The sequence below is a fragment of the Dendropsophus ebraccatus genome, chromosome 6, assembly GCF_027789765.1.
Source record: "Dendropsophus ebraccatus isolate aDenEbr1 chromosome 6, aDenEbr1.pat, whole genome shotgun sequence".
Taxonomy (NCBI): Eukaryota; Metazoa; Chordata; class Amphibia; order Anura; family Hylidae; genus Dendropsophus; species Dendropsophus ebraccatus.
This window is the reverse complement of record NC_091459.1, coordinates 64189753-64215476: the sequence shown is the minus strand read 5'-3', so window position 1 is coordinate 64215476 and position 25724 is coordinate 64189753. Positions and strand designations below refer to the sequence as shown.

At 45.6% G+C, this 25724-nt stretch overlaps 1 protein-coding gene across 1 annotated transcript; it reads right to left on the bottom strand.

The window, feature by feature from the left end:
- Positions 1-653: 653 nt before the first annotated feature.
- HES1 (hes family bHLH transcription factor 1) lies at positions 654-3147 on the bottom strand. Its single transcript, XM_069973784.1, has 4 exons — positions 2983-3147; positions 2803-2898; positions 2319-2406; positions 654-2022 (listed from the first exon to the last, which is right to left on the bottom strand). Exons 1-4 carry the CDS (start codon positions 3088-3090, stop codon positions 1502-1504), a joined length of 813 nt encoding a protein of 270 aa, XP_069829885.1. The 5' UTR covers positions 3091-3147; the 3' UTR covers positions 654-1501.
- Between the last annotated feature and the right edge of the window lie 22577 nt (positions 3148-25724).

Here is a 25724-nt window from a genome sequence, read left to right as displayed (position 1 = left end):
TATACAGAATCACAAACACATAGTAAGTTGCACTATACAGGAAGTATATGGACAAAAGAATGCAATGCTATGCACGCTTACTCACCAATATAAGCCTAGAACCATGTGAAGAGAAAACCACCACAATGCAGAAGGACTTTGTACTAAGTTTTTTTGACCACAACCCCCCCAATAAAGTATGAAATTTTGATCTTTTCCGGACTGCTATAGTCAACGTAGATATACACAACACTATATAAACAATATATGGCCACACTACCAACTATATATTATCCCTAAATGCATTGTAAAAGCCCTTGCACCTTTTAGATTAACAATGAGTATAACATATTTGTCTTCAATGAGGACAAATATAAGACCTTATATATAAAATGTATGCACCCGAATCAATATATCATTTAAAAAAAAAGTGTGATAGAGTCCTGGGACATGTGTTTTCCATACAAAAAGCAAAAAATAGTAGGATATCAATAAAACCTAATATTGCCCATCCTTTGGTAAATGATATTATTTTACATTATTATATTATAAATTATCCATAAAATTCAAGTTTGCACATAATATACCTGGATCTTTATTTTGTTTGAAGTGGAAAAAAAAATCTTTATTTTTCAGGCTGGATGTATGTGAATAATAAAAGACAAGACCACATGTTTGAGAAAAAAAAATTATATTTTCTTATACTGTGTGGGCCTGCTATTTGCATAAAGCAAGGACACTGGAATAAATAGTCAATGTTACTGCATGCACAGTGAGGCAGCAGTCACAGGCACCTCAGTTATACAATAAATTCCCACAATGGGTGCATAATACTATATTGTGCACCCCATTCTGTCAACCCACTGGAATAAAGACTGGGTGTGAATTTGAGCATGATATATACCCAATTACATTTATTCTTTTGATGCAGCATTGGGGATGGAAGTGAACTGTGTGAACTAGTGCTAAACAATCTCATAACATTCACTTGCATGAAAAGCACCATAGGGAGGGAGGAGAAGGGAATTGAAAGGGAGGAAAGGGGAGGAGAGTTGAGGGGGGAGGAGAGGGCCATCGGCATCACACAGTGCACAGCCAGCCAGGGACGCTGGTCACGTGAGTGTCCCCGAAGGGAGGGTGGGAAGGGAGTTTTGCAGCAGGACAGCTCAGACATAGTTCTCTGTGTCTTAAGCAGGACGGAGCATACTGAGAACTCAGGGAAGGAGACAGAAGAGGTAATAACAATTGCTTAGTCTACAGGAGGGGGATTATTTAAAATCTATTTTCCTTAAACGGATAACCCCTTTAAGAGCATAGTCAAAGTCTTTGGCATCTCAATATAAAAACAAAATTTCGAGTACAAACGAAATATAAATTGCCATCTTATAATACAAGGGCACATTCAATATGAACATTTCCGATGTACAGACATAGTGCATTCTCACTACAAAAAGAAGGGATTACTAGTAGTAACTATTCTTCCTAAAAGAAAGCGCCTCGGAGTCCATACTAGTTAGTCCATTCACCAGGGTCTCCACACTGAGTCTGCAGTGACTGAGGGCATTACAGAGGGGGACACTGCAGCAGGTAGTCCTGTGGGCACACTGGAGTTGGTATACACCGGGATTACAGATCCATTGTGAGGGAAGGCTGGGTTGGTGATCAAGAAGGCAAATTGTCCATCTGATGCTGGCACCAGCTGAAAGCCGCCATAGACCTTGGCAGCCTCTACTTGTGGGCCACCCATCTTGCAAGGAACCCCACCCATGGGAGTTGGGCTTCCTTGTGGTGCACTGGCAGGAAGCTGAACTAATGGCTGTCCAAATGCTGGGTGTGGGGTGCCAGCTGCTGGCATCTGGGGCTGAGCTGGATAGTTCATGGCATTGATCTGATTCATGCAGTTAGCCAGATGTCCCAGGAGCCGTGTCCGCACCTCAGTGTTGACTCCTTCACACGTGGATAAGAAGCGAGTGACTTCATTCATGCACTCGCTGAATCCAGCTCTGTATTTCCCAAGAACTGTGGGGTCTGTGCTGAGAGCAGCTGTGGAGAGAAGAGAAGGCACCATTAATACATGACATCAGAGGGGCCATCCTAGCCATAGTACACATAGGGCAGATAGTGCAGGCAGCATGTGACAGTGCAGCCGGTATCGCAGCAGCAGCAGCAGCTCCCTCCTTCCCCTCCCCTTGCAGTAACTTGAGCTTCACGTAGGAACTATAAATAAGCCCAGACCGTGGGAAAGACACAGAGCGCCAGCCCAGTAGAATGTAAGAGAATGCCATTCAAACCGCAGGAGGAAGTCTGGAAGAGATCAGCCCGGGAGGGGGAGCACTCACCCGTCATCTGAACTCTCTGCAGGTTCCGGAGGTGCTTCACGGTCATCTCCAGGATGTCTGCCTTCTCCAGCTTGGAGTGTCGGGAGCTCTGAGAGAACAAGGGCAGGCGATCAATAAGTGCACTAGATGCCAGAACCCTAATGATGATGAGAACCTTATCCAGGCATCTATTCCTATTCTCATTGCATCGTTTCCTATTCTCATTGCATCGTTTCCTATTCTCATTGCATCGTTTCCTATTCTCATTGCATCGTTTCCTATTCTCATTGCATCGTTTCCTATTCTCATTGCATCGTTTCCTATTCTCATTGCATCGTTTCCTATTCTCATTGCATCTATTCCTATTCTCATTGCATCGTTTCCTATTCTCATTGCATCGTTTCCTATTCTCATTGCATCGTTTCCTATTCTCATTGCATCGTTTCCTGACATGGGCCAGCTGACAGCACTGCTCTCTAGCACATAGACCTAGGTGGATACTTACATCCTTCTTCAAGGCATCCAGGATGAGGGTCTTCAGCTGGCTCAGGCTCTCGTTAATCCTTGCCCTCCGTCTCTTTTCCATGATCGGTTTGGATGACTACAAAGAAGAGACACAGAGTGAGCGTCCCGCTGCCAGGCTATGCCAATCCATCCTGCAGCGCTGCATCCGCCATTCATTTACCTTTCTGTGCTCGGAGGCAGTTTTGGGTTTATCCGGGGTGCTGCTCATGCTGGCCGGGGTGGCGGCCACCGGGGAAGAGGAGCTCTTCTCCATCATATCAGCTGGCATCTTCTGATCCCACCACGTAACTGTGGAGTGTCCTCAGTCAGTCAGTCAGTCAGTCAGTCAGTGAGTGAGTGAGTGAGTGAGTGAGTATCCAGGGGCTGTGCCGGGCTCCTCCGCAGAGTGTGCAGGCTGTGTGTCCCGCAGGGTGCTGCTCCTCCGCCTGGCCTGCTGCCCTGTCCGCCTGTGACTGCCTTCTCCTTGGCTCCTGCTTTATATAGTGCGAACTGCACGCGAATGGCTCGTGTGAAACTTCCCAAACTTTCTTTCCCACAGTAACTTTCAGCCAATGGCAGCGGGGCACACGCGTGGGCTGCACCAGGCCATTGGCTGTGGGGCGTGACCGCTTGAGACCAATGATAAGTCAAGGAAAGTGTAAGGGGCGTGCCTATGAGGGCAACCTGTCAATCAACGGCACCACTGTTAACCCTTTAAAGGTGTGTGCCATGTTGTATGCATTTACTACTATGGTCATGTACGTGCTGGCTTATAATATAGATACAACATGTGACACATCAATCATATCACACTATAGTACACACACACATATATATATATATATATATATATATATATATATATATATATATATATATATATATATATATACAGCAACAATAGCTATAACTATCCAGGACCTTAGGGAATGTATTATATTACAATGTGGTCCCCAACTATCGCGAAACTACAACTCCCATCATGCTCTGACAGCGTAATGGGGTTATAGTTTACCAACACCTGGGCTCCTCAATGTATTGCCACATGGATGTGTTACTACGATCATAGACCCCCAGCAGCGACTACAAACTGATATTAATGATGTCATATATCGCATTAATACTCCGGCTAGTCTAATAAATGGCTGCCAGCATATAACCTAATAGCCGGGGTCCATGTTGGGAGCTGTAGGTAACACATTCCCCCGCCTCCTGCACACAGTATTTCATTCCATATAATACTCTATGGGATGGTAAGTACATTGTGCAGGCAGTCTAGTGGCAGGCATCACTCCAGCAAGTCAGGCACAGGACGGCTGTATATCCCTTTAAGGCTCCCTGCAGTCTCAGGAGAGGAGGAGGGGGGCCGCAGGGGCCCGAGCACGTGCCAGGATGTTTTATTACTGCTGTGGCTGAGGCTGGGCGGCTGGATGTGTGTGGGGAGGAGGAGGGGGGACATGGTTTAGATTAGGCTGGGAGAAGGCAAATAGCAGCTGCTGCCCTGAAGCCTGGGAAAACCACTCCCCCTGCGAGATGGATCAGGCTCATTGGAGGAGCACGTGCAAGCCTTTGGCTTCCTCAGTAGGTGGCGCTCAAGGCCTTTTCCCCAAATCTCCTCCAGCTAGAGAATCCGAAGTGTTGTGTTTATGTTCCTGACTTCAAAGTAGCAGGATAAGTTTGTAGTTCAAGTCCTTCCCAGGGCAGCGGCACCAGGATTGCCAACTGTCTGTAAATTCCTCCACTGCTTGTAAAAACTTTTTCCATTGTCTGTGTAAAAAAAATAATGTGACCCTGATTTTTATTTATTTTTTTAAATGGAAGAGCTTATATAAGTTAGACGTTTGCATTGAGGTCAATGTTAACAAAGCCATAAAGATCTTGGGACCTGCTAAAAAACACACACACACACACACATAGATAGATAGATAGATAGATAGATAGATAGATAGATAGATAGATATAAAAAAAAAAAATTCAGACACTGGAAAACGTCCCCAATTTTTACAAGCTGTCCAGGAATTTAGACTGTTTCTGTTGCATTTTGTTGCAAGTCACATGTTGATCTTATTGACAATCATTCGCTGCAATGTCGTAGCGTGACATCGTGGTCACTGAGCAGCCCTAACTCTATTCTTATGACTTAGTTTATTATGGTTCTCTAATGGGGCTGCTATATCGGTCCATAGCGCCTCTTCTGTGACTGTGACCGGTCTTATAAATACCTGCGCCTTTCATGTGGAAAAACAAACAGTAAACTCCTCTTTGTGCTTTCCGGCAATGTTATTTCATATTAAGGCCATGTTCACACACAGTATTTTTGTCCAGTTTTCACAGTGTTAATGAGCTCTCTTGAATTCTAATAATGAGCTCATCTGCCATTGTCACACAAGTGGTAAGAAGACGCAATGACTCCCTGTTATCACTGGCAAGTACTTGTGATCTGTGATTCACTGTGGATATTAACCCTAGTGATGTAAATAAGCCACTCACTGCTTGTAGGTATCACAACAAACAGGCTATGTCCTTACCCACACTTTACACTTAGCAGTGGAGTGTGATAAGAAAATAGCCCAGGAAAAGGTGAAATGTCAGGCTGTAAGTGTGTCAGGCAGACAGACGTGTTAATGGTGTGATGCACTAGCAGCTGCAAGTGTAAAAAGTAAATATAACAAGATGAGCCCATAATGGAATTATTCTAAGGAGATCCTGGAGGCTGGTTTTGGAGTATGCTCGCACACCTTTATCCGTATCTCTCTTAGATATTAAAGGAGTGCTCCCGGTTTTTATTTTGCTGATACATTGCTTTAATAAAATTGTATTACTTTTCTGTTACCGCTCACAGTGCTAGAAGCAGAGCAGTGATAGCAAATACTTGAGAGCAAGGATTTGTTTACCATTGACTTTAACAGGAAAGTATCAATCTGCAAACAAATCCTAGTGTTGCATATCTGGCAGCAGATTTACCTGCTGATCCACAGCAAAATCTGAGAGCACAGAAAAAAAGTGTAAGAGGCAAGTTGTTGGATACCCACTGCCAGAAAAATTCTACAACAAAACCACAGAAAAAACTGCAGCACCAAATAGGCGCCAAATTAGAAAAAATAAAATAAAGGGGAAAAAAAAGACTATAAGACTATAAAGACTATACTCACCATCTCTGACCAACCACCAGCAATGACATGGCATGTCAACATGTGACCGCTGGTTATAGCAGTGATGTGTCGCCAGGAGATCAGAGACTGAAAGAGTTAGCACAGGAGTGGCAGGGAATTGGAAATGGTATTACCCTTTCTTTTATTCTATAGCACTATAAGCAGTAAAACTTTTGATGTGGTTGGACAGTTCCTTTAATAAACTATATAGTCCCTTTAAGGCACATGTATGCGCATTGTGAGTATACATTCATTCTTGTCTGCAGCTTTGGATGGGAATGTCTTCCACTAAATTGCACTGGGTGAGATCTGGTAACTACAGTATTAGGATGGGTAGGACATGCAGCCATCTAAAACTGTCAAAGATACACAAACACATACACAAGACATTTAAAATCTAGTTAAACAGAACGGACCCATTTACACATGAATGATTAGATACGACTAGGGTGAGTTTGGTCCGTCTGTATCAATTTCTATGTTATTTGCCTGGTGAGAGATGAAAGTATCATTAAGGCTAAAACTGCTCTGGGACAATAGAGCCTTTTGTTAGGCAAATAACAACTGCACCAGAAAAGTACACAATAGATATCAATCTAGCACAGGGACACTGTGTAAAAGATGGCACATCCACAGCTTATCTAGTGCAATAAAGTACACAGCAGATTGTTTTAAGTGGCATGAAAGGTAATGATCTTAGTAATGTGTGAAGAGTCCTAAGATCCATGGAATCTAAGTGTAAAGTGTGTGTTTTGTGGTGGTGGTGATATTCAGTTATTGTCTTAATGCAATGCCCATTGTTATCTGTTTGTCTCCCTTTCGTTCTCACACATATGTCCACAGTGATGTCTTTCACAATGATAGTCTTTCTGAGTATTTTCACACCAATGGAATAGGTGCAAATGTTAGTGCAAGAAGAAAATGCTTCCCAATTAGTGGATTGTATACCTTTTTTATATTTTCAGTGCTCATTCTTTTACTGCTCCTGTTCACTGAAAAAACAGGATCAGAGAAGGCTGCAGGCTGAAGCTTCGCCCACAGACTGTCCCAGCAAGAGTATCTGCAGAAAGGAAGGGTAGGAGGGCTTACCATAAGGCTATGTTCACACTACGTAAAATTTCATTATACAACGGCCGTAGTTGCAGTTTTGCAACCACAGCCATTATTTAATTAAAATTCCATTCACATTAAAGTCTATGGAATCCTGGCTGGAGTGTATATACTCTTAGGTCATGTTCACATGGCGTAAGAGACCGGCCGTTCCATGACCCAGCTGGGTCATGAAACGGCTGGTGTGAGAAAAGGCACCGACCGAATCCCAATTCCCCGCAGCACGCTCCATTGTGTGAAATGATAGGGTTTTCTTTGGCCACTATTCACTGAATATCGGCCACAGAAAACTGACATGTCAGTTTCTTGCGACGCCGCTAGGGATCCCAGCCAGGATCACGGCCATGATCAACAACGGCCATGATCACTACGGTAATTACGTAGGGTGAACATAGCCTTACATTGTGTGCTATGGGTAATTGGGATGCGGGCACACCTGAATGTGCCTGCATCCCAATTCTAAAGAGATTATATTCGTTTGGCCGTTATTGCAGTGCCGGTACGTTACTGACATCGGCCGTTCTGTGACACGGCCGGGTCACAGAACGGTCAGTGTCTTATGTAGTATGAGCCCAGCCTAAGTATGTGTATGTGTCTCTCTCTCTCTGTATCTAGGGTATATATGTTCCTGTATGTGTATATGTGGCTGTTTGTGTGTACTTGTACAGTGTGTGCCTGTAGGTGTATACATGCCTGTATATATTTGTGTACTTGTGTGTACCATATATTGCTATGTTCACACATAGTATTTCTGTCAGTCTTTTGGTCAGTCTTTTTTCAACCAAAACCAGGAGTGGAACTGACAGGGCAAAATTATAATGTTAAAATTTGCACAGTTTCAAACCACTCCTGTTTTGGGTTGGAAAAAAAAAACAGATGGAAATTCTATGTGTGAATATAGCCTATATGTGCCTGTATGTATATATGTGTACATATGTGACTGTTTGTATGTGTATGTGTGGAGCCACACTCTTCATTGTGTGAACTGACAGGTCTGTACGGCAGCTATTCAATGATTAGCGGCCACACAAAACTGACATGTCAGTTTTCCGTATAGCCGGTCGGAATCCCAGCTGGAGTGGATAACGAAGGTCATGTCGCGTTTACAAAGCCTCTGCGCTGCCACGATGGTGAAATCCCCCACAAGTGACCCCATTATGGAAACAACGCCCTTCAAGGAATGTAACAAGGGGTGTAGTGAGCATATAGACCCCACTCGTGACAGACACATATGTGGAACAATGTGTCATGAAAATGAAAAAATAAATTTTTTACACTAAAACATTGGTGTAGCTTTGAATTTTTCATGTTCACAAGGGGTTAAAACAAGCAGGTGCACGGAAAGCCTCCAAAGGGAAGGAGCACCCTTTAGATTTTGGAAGCTGTATTTGGCCAGGATGAATGACGAAGGGCATGATGTGTATACAAAGCCCCCGTGCTACCAAAACAGTGGACCCCATTATGGAAACTACACCCCTCAAAGAATATAACAAGGGATGTAGTGAGCATATGGACCCCACTGGTGAAAAGCCAAATGTGCCGTGAAAATGAAAAATTTTATTTTTTACAGTAACATGTTGGCCTTGAATTTTTCATGTTCTCAAGGGGTTAAAAGAAAACATAAAACATATAGAGCAATTTCCCCCAAGTACAGAAATACCCCACATGGGGACATAAAGTCTCCAAAAGGTTTGGTTTTTGCAAGCTTGATTTGGCTGGAATCGAGGACGGAGTCCATGTCTGGTTTACAAAGCCCCCCTGCTGCCAAGACGGGAAACCCCCCACAACTGACCCCCATTATCGAAACTACACCCCTCAAGGAATGTAACAAGGGATATAGTGAGCATATGGACCCCACTTGTGGCAGGCACATAGGTGGAACAACACACAAGCTTCAAAGAGATGTCGGCACTATTCCATTCAGTGATGAGGAATGTGTTCAAAAGTGTTTTTTAAGTGTAGTAAGTGTCACTCTTGGTATCTCAGGTAACAGGATTGTTCAAACCCGATTGTCTTGCCTATATGTGGTGCTAAGCAGGGTTTTCAGATAAAAGTCCATCCAACATAATGCACAAGTCAGATAGAAAAGCAACAGAAAGGTAACCAGTAGCACTCACCAATCTTCAGGCAATACGTATCTTTATTAAGGGTGACATCAAACAGGTTGGTATGGGGCAGGGGGAGACAGATCCAGCAGATGCCGTGCCCTCAGGCTACAGCCGTTTCGCGGGTAAACTTCCCGCTTTCTCAAGCATTACATAGGTGGAACAATGTGCTGTGAAAATAACACAAAAACAGGCTAAAAGGTTGGTATAGCCTGGAATCTTTCTTTTTCAAAAGTGGGTTGAATGCAAAGAAGAAAAAAAATCAGTAGAGCGATTTCCCTTGAATGTTGGCATAAATTGCTATATGGATGCAGGACAAGCCTCCAGAAGGACAAAGTGCCCCTTTGAGGCCGGAATGGATGATGGAAGCCATGTTGGATTTACAAAGCCCCCAAACTACCAGGACAGTGGAAACCCCACACAACTGACCCCATTATGAAAACTAGACCCCGCGCGGAATGTAACAACATATGAACTTCCTTGGTAACAGGCACATAGGTGGAACAAAGTGCTGTAAAAATTAATTTTTAGACTAAAAAGCCATGTCTGGAATTTTTGATTTTCACAAGGGGTAAATAGAGGGGACAATTCCCCCGAGTGTGGAAATAAATTGCTATGTGGGCGCAGGACAAGCTCCCAAAAGGATAGTCAGGGCCATTTTAATACATCGGTGGGTCCGGTGCACAGCCCCCAAGAGTGGCCCCACCTTCCCTTTTTAGCACCCTACCCAACCCAGCGTTATCAGAATCGGAGCTCCACACACAATATAATGCCCTGAAAGTGCCCCCACACTGTATCAAGAGCCCCAATACACACCACACCAGTGATACCATTACATAATACCGCCACACCATGACCATTATCACTACAGACCTTATAACAGAGTGCAGTTACATCCACTTACTCACAGGGGGTGTCTTCTCTGATCAGAGTCTTTCACCTTTTCTTTCACTCCATCCAGCGTGGGCCATCTTGAAGTCTTCCCCCGGCTGTGAATCCTCTTTCCAGAATCTGCCAGAGAAACATTTTAGGCTCCACCACATACAGTAGTTACCTCCCTCTGTGCCCTTATATAGTAATTAACTCCCTCTGTGCCCCTATATACACTCATATTTTCCAAAATTACCTATTTGAATTGCAGCCATTGTAACTTTCCAGTCATCAAGTATTCGAGTATAATTGAAAGGTTTTTGAACAAACTGCCTATGATAACAGTATATTTCAATATAAATAAATAAATACATAAACACTCAAAATGCACAGCAGAGTTTTCAACCTTTTCATTTTTATTAAGTACAAAAAAAAAGGTCATTTGTGACATTATAAGCATTAGTAGATTATTACAAACTAAATCAAACCGTTTTCAAGTCAAAAATATATTCTAGATGATTGTCAGGGGCGGGGTGGCAGGGACAAGACAAGACAGTGGGCCCTAAGGTCCGGATCCCCATTGGATCGGCACTCTGATCTTCCAGGTACCAGACAGGTAGAGAAACCAGTCAGTCAAAAGACTTACTCAAGTATTAATGTATTAATCAAGTCTAGCAGTGATCAGTTAACTCCTGCATTGCCAGGAAGCTGGGAAGCAAGCGGGTGCGTCACTCAAAAGTAAAAACAGGCCCAGTTCACACCAGGCTACTGCACATTCCTGACAGCGATGTTACATTTGCGCATAGGACCCCTTGTTTGAAAGGATCTTCTGAAATCTCTCGTCCATTGAATTTGTCAGTTTTTTGATGGTTGCTGCTACATATGTTTTGCATGAGGACAAAATACCCTCCCAGAGCTGTTGCTTGGATGTGAACTGCCTGGGCTCACCCAGTTTTATAGACCCCTGTGCTCCCTCTCCCATGTAGCATATAACACAAAAAAAAAACACATACTCACCTTGGTCCAGGCGTCTCCTGTTCCCTTTACTCTTGTGGCTGCAGGCAGTGCTTTGCCTGTGGTCACAAGAGGCTGCAGTTCTGGCGCTGGTGCTCGAATGACGTCACTCGAGCGACGGCACCACAAGGAGAGCGCGGCCTCTTGTGATGGCTCCCGCTCTATCGGTGCTACTGCAGGTAACTATGAGTGCTCCTTGCGAACGCTCATAGTTACATTGCAAAGCGCACCCACTGACGCTCTGTGCGACGGCCGGCCTGCTCAGGGGGCCCTTTAACCAGAGGGCGTGAGGCACAGGCACCATTTGTCCTATGGTTAAAGTGGCCCTGGACAGAGTGCCCTTTTGAGGCTGTAAGGCAGTTTTGAGCTCCCATGCTTTCAGGACAGTGGAAACTCCCCACAAGTGACCCCATTATGGAAACTACACCCCTCAGGGAATGTATCAAGAGTTGTGGAGAGCATAGGGACCTTACTGGTGGCAGTACTGTGAAAATAAAAAATGTAATTGTTTAGACTTAGGCCATATTCAGACATGGTAAAACAGTGGCCTTTCTGTGACACAGCATGAGCATTTCAAAAATATATTTTCCCGAATTGAATGAACACTGGGTGAAAAGTAGAAATTCCAATTTTCACACTGGTCAACTGTCAGACCAGTATGACTTTCCAAGTCCGTATGCGATGCCGACATAGAAAGTCTGCCCTCCACTAATTATATCTCGTGAAAATTTTTTAAAAAATAAGGCCTTAATACTATTTCAGTGGGGTGAAAGTGTGGTAAGAATCAAATCTAGTCCATGGTCCTTTGGTATGCTTCAACGCAATCTCCAATGCAGAGACTTGGATTATTCAGACAGGTGTCGCACTGATGTCCTTTTGAGTGCCCCTTTTATGGCACACTCTGCATCTTTCCAGAGTAGGGGACTATCCCAAGAAAGTGTTGCCCTTGTACAACTGCAGTTCCATACTTACTTGGGCCTGCTTCTCCTTGGCTACCAAAGATTAGGGCCTTCAGTACAACTTCCTGAGGCTGCGTTCACACTACGTATATTTCAGTCAGTATATGTATATTTCAGTCAGTATATTTCAGTCAGTATTGCAACCAAAACCAGAAGTGGATTAAAAACACAGAAAGGATCTGTTCACACAATGTTGAAATTGAGTGGATGGCCGCCATTTAATGGCAAATATTTGCTGTTATTTTAGAACAATGGCTGTTATATTGAAATAATGGCAGTTATTTACTGTTATATGGCGGCCATCCACTCAATTTCAAAATTGTGTGAACAGAGCCTTTCTGTGTTTTTAATCTACTCCTGGTTTTGGTTGCAATACTGACTGAAATATACGTAGTGTGAACGCAGCCTCAAACTGCAGGAAGGTGCCTGTGTTGCCGACACATCGGAAAGCATTGTGCAATACCATTTAGAACATGTGCAGATCCAGCTTCCACGTCCTGGTCTTCTTTGTGGCACTGTGGAGCTTAATCCGATAGATCAACTTCTCCCATGTACCGATTGTAGTCCAAAATACAATCAGGTTTTAGTGTCACGGTTATGGTACCTCGCACAGGGACAGAGGTGGTGCCGTTACCATGAATCATGGTCAAGACATCACATTTATCCCTAGATTTGACCAGCAACAGGTTTTCATGGGTAAGGGCCCTGCTCTTACTCCTTGGGATGGGCTCTGTGACGGGACTTCTAGAGAGGCCTCCTTGGTTTTTCCACACGGTACAGTAAGCTACAGTAGCTTAGCCAGCGAGGTACTGGAAGAGTGAAATGCTAGTGTAAAAGTCATCCATGTACAGGTGGTAACCCTGATCCAGCAGTGGGTACATAAGTTCCCAAAAATTTTTCCCACTAACTCACAGGAGGGGGTATTTTGGGGGTTGAATAAGGATGTCCCTCCCCTTATAAACCCTAAGGCCACGTTCAAACAACATATTTTTTTAATTAATCAACGCCGTTGTTGCAGTTTGCAACAATGGGCGTGATTAATTCAAATGATACTTTGCATTGGCAATGAATGGAATCCCGATAGGAGTGTATACACATAGTATACGCTCCGGCTGGGATTACAAGTGGCCGCAACAAAAAATTACATGTCAGTTTTGTGCGGCTACTATTCATTGAATATCGTCCGCACAACCCTGACAGTGCACACAATAGACAGTGTGTCTCCGGCCACACTTTCCATTGTGTGCAATGGTGGATTGGGATGCGGGCGCACATGGATGCGCCCACATCCCATTTAAAAAGAAATGAAGCTTATCTGGCTGGTACTGCAGTACTGACCAGGATAAACTGCACTGACACAGACTGTTCTGTTACTTGCTGGGTCACAGAACAGCCGGTGTCATATGTTGCGTGAACATGTCCTAAACCTGTGAGTGTACCCTGAGGTACTATGACAAACCTTGTATAATTTCACACCATATCTTGCCCACTTACTGGGAATATATCGGCAGAAATGATGGAGGCGTCCCTTGAATCTAATTAGTTGTATTGAATCTAACAAGTTATATTTCCCAGGAAAAAAAGACCTTGGCAAATTTAGAAATGATCTTACTGGCCTTACTTTGAAAAAGCGGTCATATGTGGGATTTTTTCTTGGTGGACACAGACTGCAGGGGGGCCCTGTGCAAAAAATGTGTTGGGGCCCCCATAACCTATTCGTATCTCCACCTGCCTTAATCCCTTAAGGAGAGGGCTAATTTTTGTTTTTGCGTTTTCGTTTTTTCCTCCTTGTGTATGCCATAGCATTTGTATTTTTACACCTACGGACATAATTTTCATTTTTGCGTTTTAGTTTTTTCCTCCTTGTGTATGCCATAGCAGTTGCATTTTTACACCTACGGACATACACCTATTCACATGAGCCCTTATTTTTTTCGTCACTAATTGTACTTTGCAATGACAGGCTGAATTTTTGCATAAAATATGCTGCGAAACCAGAAAAAAATTATATGCGTGGTGAAATTGAAATCATGTCATCGGCTGATCGTTCACTTAGGTTCAGACCTAAAATCGTCGTTCGCCACCAGCGCATCACTACAGTTGAATAGCGGTGCGCGGCAGCGACCGACAATTTCAGCAGAACCATACATTACCTGTCCGGGCTGCAGGTCTTCTTCTCCCGGTCCCGCGCCGCAGCATCGGCTTTGGAGCGGGGCTGTCTGAACTGACAGACCGCTAAGCCAATCACTGGCTGGGACCGCCTGTCAGCTCAGACAGGCCCGCTCCGAAGCTGTTTCGGCTCGCAGGACCGGGAGAAGAAGACCTGCAGCACGGACAGGTAATGTATGAAGCAAGGGCTGCAAGGACATTGGAAAATTTGTCCCTGCAGCCCTTGTTTCACGATCATAGGAATAGGCCCAGTAAATAGGCCCAGTAAACGAGCGCCGATCTAGCAGATCAGCGCTTATTTACGTCGTTGCTCGTCTGGTGGAATAGGACCCTTAGTTCTTAGTCTTTACCCCTCATGGGTAGGACGCAGAACAGCCAGCTCTCACAACTCTTTCTCTTGAAGCGCCCAACACGCTGTATGATGCGCTGCTAAGCTCTTCAGGAGAGGACTAGCCTACAGATAAACTCACGCGGAGGAATAGTGAGGAAATCCTAACCATTCCGCTCATCCCAGGTAACAGGGTCTGGGGCCTGTGTCACCCATCAACCAAAGCTTGTGGGCAAAAGGCGGTGTGAAGACTATAGGAATGGTCCAAATGCAGGCACAGGCTAGGTTCACACTCTGTATCTGTGTGGCTGTATTGCGGGCGGTAAATCATCGGCCGGATTTTTCCGGTTCATGCGTACGCTGGAATACGATATACGGCTGCACAGTGCACACTATGTATGAATCTACGGCCCTATCGTAAACGGACCCGTAAAAAATGAACAAGACCATTGTTTGCGGCTGGAAATGCGGCCGTGGATTGACAGGCGGTCCGTACGGAGTACTTCAAAAATAGCCGGCAATGATGCCGAATGCCGATGCCTCTAATAGTTAATATATTAAATTAATAAAACACATTTTCTTTGTAATAAAGTCCCATTCGTTGTTCAATAATTTAATTCTAACGAATCCATCATTGTGCAATTAAATATACTGTTAAAATAAATATATATATAAATAAATGTATATTTATATATATATTTATTTTTTGACAGTATATTTAATTGCACAATAATGGATTCGTTTAAATTAAATTATTGAACAACGAAACTGATTTTATTTCAACAAAAATGTGTTTTATTAATTAAATATTAATTAGTACAGGAAGCTCCAGTAAGCCGTTAATTCATATTGCCGGCAATAGAGCATTCTGTACTAATCATCACTTTACTTTAATGAAAACATCAAATGTTTCTTCTAATTCTGTTATCACAATAGCATTATTAGAAGAAACATTTAGAATTATATGTGCGCTCAGCTGATTGGCTGATCGGCTGAGCGCACATATAATTAGCGGGTCCACAGCACAGTGACTTCATTGTGCTGCGGACCAGCGAAGAGGACACATCGGGGTGAGTATAGAGCTCTCCTCACCCCCTCCCCTGCACTGCACCCCTCCCAGCAAGCAAGGGGGTCACTTAACCCCTTCCTTGCTGGGATGGGTGCAGTCTGACATCAGTCTGGCCCCCAAGGTGTTAAGGGGGATGCAGCGATCTGTAAAGATGCTGCATACTGTAAGGAGCACAACACCGCTCACAATGATGGGTGTTGTGCTCCTGTTTGTGTGTTTTTTGTGTGTTTCTCCCTTTTTGTTTTTCAGATATCGGTATCCTGTGGATTACATCGGATTCCCTGGACTACGTCGATGACCAGCGGTTGTTTATTGTTTTTTTTTCATAAAATGGTCAATGAGGGGTGTGGGGGTGTTTTTATTTGAATAAAAAAATTTTTTTGGTTTTTAACCCGGCTGGTTATAAAAATAGGGGGGACCCTATGCGGGTTTTTTTTTTAAATAAATAAATAATTTAAAAAACGCATAGGGTCCCCCCCTATTTTTATAACCAGCCGGGTTAAAAACCAAACGACAGCAGCCTGGTAACACCAGAGTGGGAAGAGCCATTGGTTTAGGCCCTCCCCAGCCTAAATCTTACCAGCCTGCTGCCGCCCGGTCCAGGAGCGCCAATTTTGACGCTCCGGGACCACTGGCACCCGGCTCTTCCCAGTATCCCTGGTGGCATTGGGTACTGGGGTAATAATGGGGGGTTAGTGTTAGCCATTTTATACCGGCTAACACTAGGCCCCGACTTAGTAATGGATTCCGTCTATTAGACAGCTTCCACTACTAAGTCTATAAAGTAAAGAAATAAAGACAAGACACAAGTTAAAAAATTTTTTTATTCAAATAAAAACACCCCCACACCCCTCATTGACCATTTTATTAAAAAAAAAACAACAAACAACCGCTGGTCATCGACGTAGTCCACGGAATCTGACGTAATCCACAGGATACCGATATCTGAAAAACAAAAATGGAGAAACACACAAAAAACACACAAACAGGAGCACAACACCCATCATTGTGAGCGGTGTTGTGCTCCTTACAGTATGCAGCATCTTTACCGATCGCTGCTTACAGTCTGGCCCCCAAGGGGTTAAGGGAGGATGTATTGAATCCCCCTTAACCCCTTGGGGGCCAGACTGATGTCAGACTGCAACCATCCCAGCAAGGAAGGGGTTAAGTGACCCCCCTTCCTTACTGGTATGGGTGCAGTGCAGGGGAGGGGGTGGGGAGAGCTCTATACTCACCCCGATGTGTCCTCTTCGCTGGTCCGCAGCACAATGAAGTCACTGTGCTGCGGACCCGCTAATTATATGTGCGCTCAGCCGATCAGCCAATCAGCTGAGCGCACGTATAATTCTAAATGTTTCTTCTAATAATGCTATTGTGATAACATAATTAGAAGCCGGCAATATGAATTAACGGCTTACTGGAGCTTCCTGTACTAATTAATATTTAATTAATAAAACACATTTTTGTTGTAATAAAATCAGTTTCGTTGTTCAATAATTTAATTTAAACGAATCCATTATTGTGCAATTAAATATACTGTCAAAAAATAAATATATATATATAAATATACATTTATTTATATATATATATTTATTTTAACAGTATGTTTAATTGCAAAATGATGGATTCGTTTAAATTTAATTATTTAACAAAGAAAGGGACTTTATTACAACGAAAATGTGTTTTATTAATTCAATATATTAACCATGAGAGGCATCGGCATCGGCATACTGCAGAGGATCGCAAACCCCGGTAATAGCAATTCATGTAAACTGTTTCCCTGCTTTCCCAGATGCATTCCAGAGGTGTTTGCATCACTTTCTTAAGATTTTATTTGTTATTTTTAGTTGAACCAGATTTCCAAGTAAATGACCGTATGTTTTCAGCCGCATGTCTATTTTTTCCCACGGCCGTAGTTTCAGCCGCACATTTCCAGCCGCATAAAAAATACAGCCGCACACATACATAGTGTGAACACAGCCACAGGTTGTTTCTTTTCTTTTTTTTTCAAAATCTTTTTATTAAAAAAACATACAATACAACGCAGAGGCTTGCAAGCAGAACATAATGTCTTTTTTGGTGGAGTCAAAAACATAACTTAGGGCATACCCACACAAAAATGACACATAATACCGGAGAAAATGTCTCTCGCCAATGACAACAAGACACAAGAAAATAGTCTCACATTTTTGTTTCAGAGATGTGCCCAACAAATAACTTGGATATAAAATACAAGCGTTGTTAGGAAAGAAAATTGAACTTAACTACATAATTATCACTACCCCAACTATAACCCTACCACCTCCCCTCCCCCACCCCTCTCTTCTCTCGTCCATATAGCTCTAGTATTCAGTTTACCCTCCTCTCAGGCAGTTGCAGCTTTCGCAAATTATTCTTCAGCGCCTCCTTATTATACCACTCTGTGTATCTAAAGACCAGCATTAGTTCCTCAATTTCCCCTGGTGTATAGTGATGTTCAATAAATACTCTCTATTTCCGAAAGAACCCTTTTGCGCCCTTTTCTTTATGATGTTCTGTCTCAATTCTATCAAGATGTAACAGTTGACTCATGGCATCTTTAATCTCTACTAATGTCGGTACAGAAGACTGTAACCAATGCCTAAGAAGACACTTCTTCACCACCAGAAGAAACGTGTGGACAATTAGGACTGGGGTTCGGTTTAATTCCAACCCTGGTGTGTCTAGTGAAAGAATATCAAATATTGCGATTTGGGGGGTAAACGGGAGAGTGACCTTCCACACCTGTTTGGCATATGCATATGCATAGACCATGCAGAAGATTTGCTCTGTCCTCATTTCAGGTTGGGCAGGCTCTTAGATAATGAGCCGGAGCATCTGTATATGACAAATCAAAGGCATAAGTCGCTTTGTGTATAATTCGGAAATACATCTCCCATTCCCATCCTTTTATAATGCCCATGGGGAAATCTGCATCATCCAGTTCCCTGACCCATTTTTGAAATACCTCATCCTTTTCCTTTCTCTCCCCCATTCCCCCCCCCACAGCATCCCCTGCAGCCCCCCATCCCCACACACAGCATCCCCTGCAGCCTCCCCATCCCCCCCCCACACAGCATCCCCTGCAGCCCCCCCATCCCCACACACAGCATCCCCTGCAGCCTCCCCTTCCCCCCACACACAGCATCCCCTGCTGACCCCCATCCCCACACACACAGCATCCCCTGCAGCTCCCCATTCCCCCCACACACAGCATCCCCTGCAGCCCCCCCCCCCCACACAGCATCCCCTGCAGCCTCCCTATTCCCCCCACACACAGCATCCCCTGCTGACCCCCATCCCCACACACACAGTATCCCCTGCAGCCCCGCCTCCCCCCCACAGCATCCCCTGCAGCCCCCCCCCCCATCCCCACTCCACAGTATCCCAGGGCCATCCACTCCCTTCCCCCCACCAACCAAGGGCAGCAGCCACACAGTATCAGAGGAGGACAAAGCAGGAACCTGGACAGATGAGAACTACAGCCCCCACCATGTTCTCCTAACAGTTTATGGTGGGAGTTGTAGTTTTGCAGTCTGTGGACGTTCAGGTGCAGGACTACAACCCCCATCAAGCCCTATTGGCAAATCATAATGGGAGTTGAAGTTCTGCGACAGATTAGAGGTTGACACAGTATAGGAGGGGGAGCTGTGGCACAGTAGTACTACATCCCCCAGCATGGTGTATAGCAGTGCTTCTCAATTCCAGTCCTCAGGCCTCACCAACAGGTCATGTTTTGAGGATATCCCATACAAAGCACACCTGTGATAATACCTGATGCGCTGAGTATGAATATATCACCTGTGATATACTAAGGAAATGCTCAAAACATGACCTGTTGGTGAGGCCTGAGGACTGGAATTGAGAAGCACTGGTGTATAGGGTAGGCTGTTCAACTACATCTCCCAGCATGATCCTGTGTGGCTGTGGTAGAACAACAACTCCCAGCATGATCCTCTGGTGCTTTGGTAGAACTACAGTATGTGTGTATGTTGCTTTGTTTACTATGATTTTTACTAATAGGGGGTGCGCACATGAGGGGAAGGAGAATTGAACTATGGCTGGCCCAGTAGAAATTTCCCATACACACAGGGGTATTGCTTGGGGGGGAGGCATTTTGATAGAAAAGGTGATCATGTGGAGGGAAAAGTGAACTATGGTGAAAATACAGAAACCCCAGTTTCTCAGCATCTTGTATTGTAATCAGTATGATGGAGGTCACCCAGGTTTCTCACCATCTTATACTAAGTATGATGTGGTCACCCAGCTTTCTACCCTTCTTATACTCAGTATGATGGAGGTCACCCAGCTTTCCCAGCATCTTATACTTAATATGATGTGGTCACCCAGCTTTCTCACCATCTTATACTCAGTATGATGTGGTCACCCAGCTTTCCCAGCATCTTATACTCAGTGTGATGGAGGTCGCCCAGCTTTCCCAACATCCTATATTCAGTATGATGGAGGTCACCCAGCTTTCCCAGGATCCTATACTCAGAATGATGTGGTCACCCAGCTTTCCCAGCATCTTATACTCAGTATGATGTGGTCACTCAGCTTTTCCAGCATCCTATATTCAGTATGATGGAGGTCACCCAGCTTTCCCAGGATTCTATACTCAGTATGATGGAGGTCACCCAGCTTTCCCAGCATCTTATACTCAGTATGATGAAGGTCACTCAGCTTTCTGCCCATCTTATACTCAGTATGATGTGGTCACCCAGATTTCCCAGCTTCTTATACTCAGTATGATGTGGTTACCCAGATTTCCCAGCATCTTGCACTCAGTATGATGTGGTCACCCAGCTTTCCCACCATCCCACCATGCCTCAGGGAGCTGCACAGTAAATCTATACTGTGCAGCTGAAAACCATATTAGCACATTTGTGCTAATTGGTTCCCTTTAAAGAAGCACTCCGGCCATTACCTATTATTGCGCTCCCCATATCAGTGCACGGATGGTAGATGGTACCCCGGACCTGTACTTCTGCCAGCGGCGATGTTCCGACAGTTCGGATAATGTCTCCAGCCCTTCTGGTCATTTGTGACCAGGGAATTCCTACTGCTCTGTGTGAAGGGGCCAGAAGTCACTTTCTCAATGTAAGTCTATGGGATTATGGTTCAGTGTCAGTCAGGGCCGTCTTAACAGCATTATGGGCCCCTGGGCAGAGGTGCGAATTAACCCCCCCCCCCCCTAGCGGCCGCTGCCCCTCTTATCTGGTAAGGTACAGTGGTACCTTGGTTTAAGAGTAACTTGGTTTAAGAGCGTTTTGGTTTAAGAGCTCACAGTTTTTCAAAACTGTGACTTGGTTTAAGAGCATTGTTTTGGTTTAAGAGCTCCCTGTATTGGGTGGGAGCGTGAGTGGGGGCATGGTCTGAATAGCGGGGTCTACAGCTCTGTACTCTGACCCAGGAAGTCTCCCTCACCTTCCAAATCATAGCAGATCCACTTCAGGCTGGGGCCTACATCAAGGGACAGGACTGTGGAGGTAATCTCTCCATAGCTGTAACCCCTCTCTCCCCGGACAGAGAGTGCTGCTATACTGTGCGCACATCTGTCCTGCTCATTCCTTCATACTCCCTGCAGTCTCTGTCCGCCCTTGTGTTTCCCATCCTCTCCATTACTGTACAGTAACTTATAATATCACAATATGTTTGTTTCATCTGTTTTACATGTTATTCAGAATAATAAATCATTATTTTTTGGGTGTGGAACCAATTGTCTGCATTTCTATAATTTCTTATGGGAAAATTTGCTTTGGTTTAAGAGTGGATTTGGATTACAAGCACGGTCCTGGAACGAATTATGCTCGTAATCCAAGGCACCACTGTATATTGCCTATAATAGTGATTGTCATATATGTTGCACACATACAGTATATCACTATTACAGGCAATATACCTTACCACCTATTTATCTACCATATAGATACAGGTATAAGGGTGGAGCAGTAGGTAGGTGGTTATATAGCCTATAATAGTGATATATGTGTACATATATATATATATATGGGGGGTACAGGTACATGTGGGGTATACAGGTGGTGGGTAAAAGCCTAATTAATATATATTGGTGCCCCTCTCTATATATGAGACATGTTGCTGTCCCTCTGCATATACGCCATGTTGTCTCCCTGTATACTGTATAATACAGGGAGTCTGTGTATACTGTATTATACAGTATACAGGGAAACAACACGGCTTATATATAGAGAAGGGAAAAACAACATGTCTTATATATACAGAGGGGCAACAACATGACTATTATATATGAGAACCATGTTGTTTCCCTGTATGTATACTGTATAATACAATATACAGGGAAACAACATGGTTCATATATAGAGAAGGGCAAAACAACATGGTTCATATATAATAGTCATGTTGTTGTCCCTCTGTATATATGAACCATGTTGTTTTGCCCTTCTCTATATATAAACCATGTTGTTTCCCTGTATATTGTATTATACAGTATACATACAGGCAGGCTCGGACTGGGCCACCGGGGGACCGGGGAATTCCCCGGTGGGCCCCGAGCAGTTGTAGGCCCCGCCCCCCAGTAAGGGGACACAGGGCTGGAGACCATATCAATGTGGTCTCCACCCAGCAAGCCCAAGGGGGGCCCCCGTGCTCCTGGGGGGGCCACTCGGCCTCCGGGTGCCGCACCTTGCCTTTTAACTGGAAGCGATCGCATCAATCGCTTCCAGTTAAATGTAGCAGGGTTCCTATTTACAGCGCGAGAAGCCATAGGCTTCCCGCCCTGTCAATCACTCTTGTGACCGCAAGCAGCGTTCTGCTTGCGGTCACAAGCGTGCCGCCCCCGTCCCCGTCAGATGAGCAGCTCCCTGGCCCCGGGCTGCGCCACCACTGAGCTCCGTGTGCGTGCCGCGGCAGCTGGGACTTCCGGTACAGGGTGCGCATACCGGAAGTCCCAGCAGCCGCCGCAGCTCACATGGAGCTCAGTGGTGGCGCAGCCCGGGACCAGGGAGCTGCTCATCTGACAGGGAAGAGAGAAGAAGAGACACGAGGCCGACGGGGGAGCGTGTTGTAAGGTGAGTTGTTGTTGGTTTTTTTTTTTTATCAGAGGGGGACAGCACTGGGGGCTATAGAGGGGCTGGACAACATGAGGGGGGCTATGGGGGGAATGAACAACACTGGGGGCTATGGGGGCCTGGACAACATGAGGGGGGCTATGGGGGGTATGAACAACACTGGGGGCTATAGAGGGGCTGGACCACATAAGGGGGGCCTATAGGGGGGCTGGACAACATAAGGGGGGCCTATAGAGGGGCTGGGCAACATAAGGGGGGCCTATAGGGGGGCTGGACAACATAAGGGGGGCCTATAGAGGGGCTGGGCAACATAAGGGGGGCCTATAGGGGGGCTGGACAACATAAGGGGGGCCTATAGAGGGGCTGGACAACATAAGGGGGGCCTATAGAGAGGCTGGACAACATGAGGGGGGCTATGGGGGGAATGAACAACATGAGGGGGGCTATGGGGGGAATGAACAACATGAGGGGGGCTATGGGGGGAATGAACAACATGAGGGGGGCTATGGGGGGGATGAACAACACTGGGGGCTATAGAGGGGCTGGACAACATGAGGGGGGCTATGGGGGGATGAACAACACTGGGGGCTATGGGGGGCTGGACAACATAAAGGGGGGCTATAGAGGGGCCGGACAACATGAGGGGGGCTATGGGGGGATGAACAACACTGGGGGCTATGGGGGGCTGGACAACATGAGGGGGCTATAGAGGGGCTTGACAACATGAGGGGGGCTATGGGGGGGCTGGACAATATAAGGGGGGGCTATAGAGGGGCTGGACAACATAAGGGGGGGCTATAGAGGGGCTGGACAACATAAGGGGGGCCTATAGAGAGGCTGGACAACATGAGGGGGGCTATGGGGGGAATGAACAACATGAGGGGGGCTATGGGGGGGATGAACAACACTGGGGGCTATAGAGGGGCTGGACAACATAAGGGGGGCCTATAGGGGGGCTGGACAACATGAGGGGGGCTATGGGGGGATGAACAACACTGGGGGCTATGGGGGGCTGGACAACATAAGGGGGGCCTATAGGGGGGCTGGACAACATGAGGGGGGCTATGGGGGGATGAACAACACTGGGGGCTATGGGGGGCTGGACAACATAAAGGGGGGCTATAGAGGGGCCGGACAACATGAGGGGGGCTATGGGGGGATGAACAACACTGGGGGCTATGGGGGGCTGGACAACATGAGGGGGCTATAGAGGGGCTTGACAACATGAGGGGGGCTATGGGGGGGCTGGACAATATAAGGGGGGGCTATAGAGGGGCTGGACAACATAAGGGGGGGCTATAGAGGGGCTGGACAACATGAGGGGGGGCTATAGAGGGGCTGGACAACATGAGGGGGGGCTATAGAGGGTCCGGACAACATAAGGGGGCTATAGAGGGGGTGGACAACATAAGGTGGGCTATAGAGGGGCTGGACAACATAAGGGGGCTATAGAGGGGCTGGACAACATAAGGGGGGGGGGCTATAGGGGGGTGGACAACATAAGGGGGCCTATAGAGGGGGTGGACAACATAAGGGGGGCTATAGGAGGATGGACAACATAAGGGGGGTTATGGGGGGATGGACAACATAAGGGGGGCTATGGGGTGATGGACAACATAAGGGGGCTATATGTGGGATGGAAAGGACTGGGGTCTATATGGGGGATGGAAAAGATTGGGGGCTATATGAGGGATAGACTACATAAGGGTCTATATGGGGGATGGACAACATAAGGGGGCTACCTATATGGAAATGGAAAACATAAGGGGGCTATATGGGGGATGGACAGCACTGAGGGCTATCTATATGGGGGATGGATAACATAAGGTGGCTACCTATATGGGGCATGGACAACTCTGGGGGCTATATATATGAGGGATGGACAAAAGGGGGTGCCATTTATAAGGGGGGCAACACAGGGGGACAATACAGGGGAGGCCATCTATAATGGGGAAAACAGAGGGAAGGCGATCTATAAGGGTCACTACACAGAGGGGGACAACAAAGGGGCCATCTATAAGGCGCATTACATGGGGGGGGGGCGTATACAATTGGGCATGCACAGGGGGGCATCTACTATTTTGGACTACACAGAGGACAGGGATAAAGAACCTTGGCTCTCCATATGTTGCAAAACTACAGCTTTTGCTTCGGCTGTCCAGGCATGATGGGAGTTTTGCAACAGCTGGAGAGCCGAGGTTCCCTACCCCTGATATAGGGGATGCACAGAGGTTGTCATCTACTATAAAGGGATTACACAGAGGGGGCTCTCTACCAGGGGCGGATTAACTTTACCATAGGCCCCAGGCTGTTCACCAAGCCTGGGCCCCCCCACCCCCCTGTAACTAGCCTGGCGTTCATAGTACAGGACAGATAATGTCATGATGTCCTGATTTGTGCAAAATTGCCATAAAAAAACAGTGATTTTTCGTAAATCATGGCGGAAGTGTAGCCAGGAGACAGTACACCATTGAAAGTATAAGTCTTTTTGGGTGGTCATGGGCCCCCCAGGAGCTCAGGGCCCCGGCTGCCGCCCAAAACGCCCCTATTATAATCCACTACTGCTCTCTACTATAGTAGATGCACATGGGGCCATCTATATGGAGGACTGAACAAGGGACCATCTATAAGGTGTCTACAGAGAGGGGGGCATATACTATAAGGGATATATATGTCAGCCTACCCACTAAATGAGGGTGTAAAGGGGCCAATACAGATGTGCAGTGTGTATAGAGATGAGGATGGTGCCAGAGTGAGGAGCCTAATATCTTTCTCTGGCAGATTCTGTGGATTCGTGGCTCGGAGAAGTTCTCATGATGGCCAAGAGCAGATGGAGAAGATAAAAAGGGAAGAACTCCGATCAGAGAAGACGTCCCCTGTGAGTCACCTGATATAACTACAGTGTAATGTATATGGTGTATAGAGCCTGTGTAGAGCTGGGTCAGCCTCTATATGACTGTATGAGGTGATAGTGATCTGTGTACAGTGGATTACTTAGTAGCAGCGGTGGTGTTAGTATGTGGTGGTATTAGTCAGTATGTGGTGGTATTATTTGTTACTATTTATGTGGTACTGTG

Coding starts and splice junctions, on each gene's coding strand:
- HES1 (XM_069973784.1), bottom strand. CDS start 3,090: ATGCCAGCTGATATGATGGAGAAGAGCTCCTCTTCCCCGGTGGCCGCC. Junction 2,899..2,982: donor CTGCCTCCGAGCACAGAAAG/GTAAATGAATGG, acceptor TCTTCTTTGTAG/TCATCCAAACCGATCATGGA. Junction 2,023..2,318: donor GCAGAGAGTTCAGATGACGG/GTGAGTGCTCCC, acceptor TTCTCTCCACAG/CTGCTCTCAGCACAGACCCC.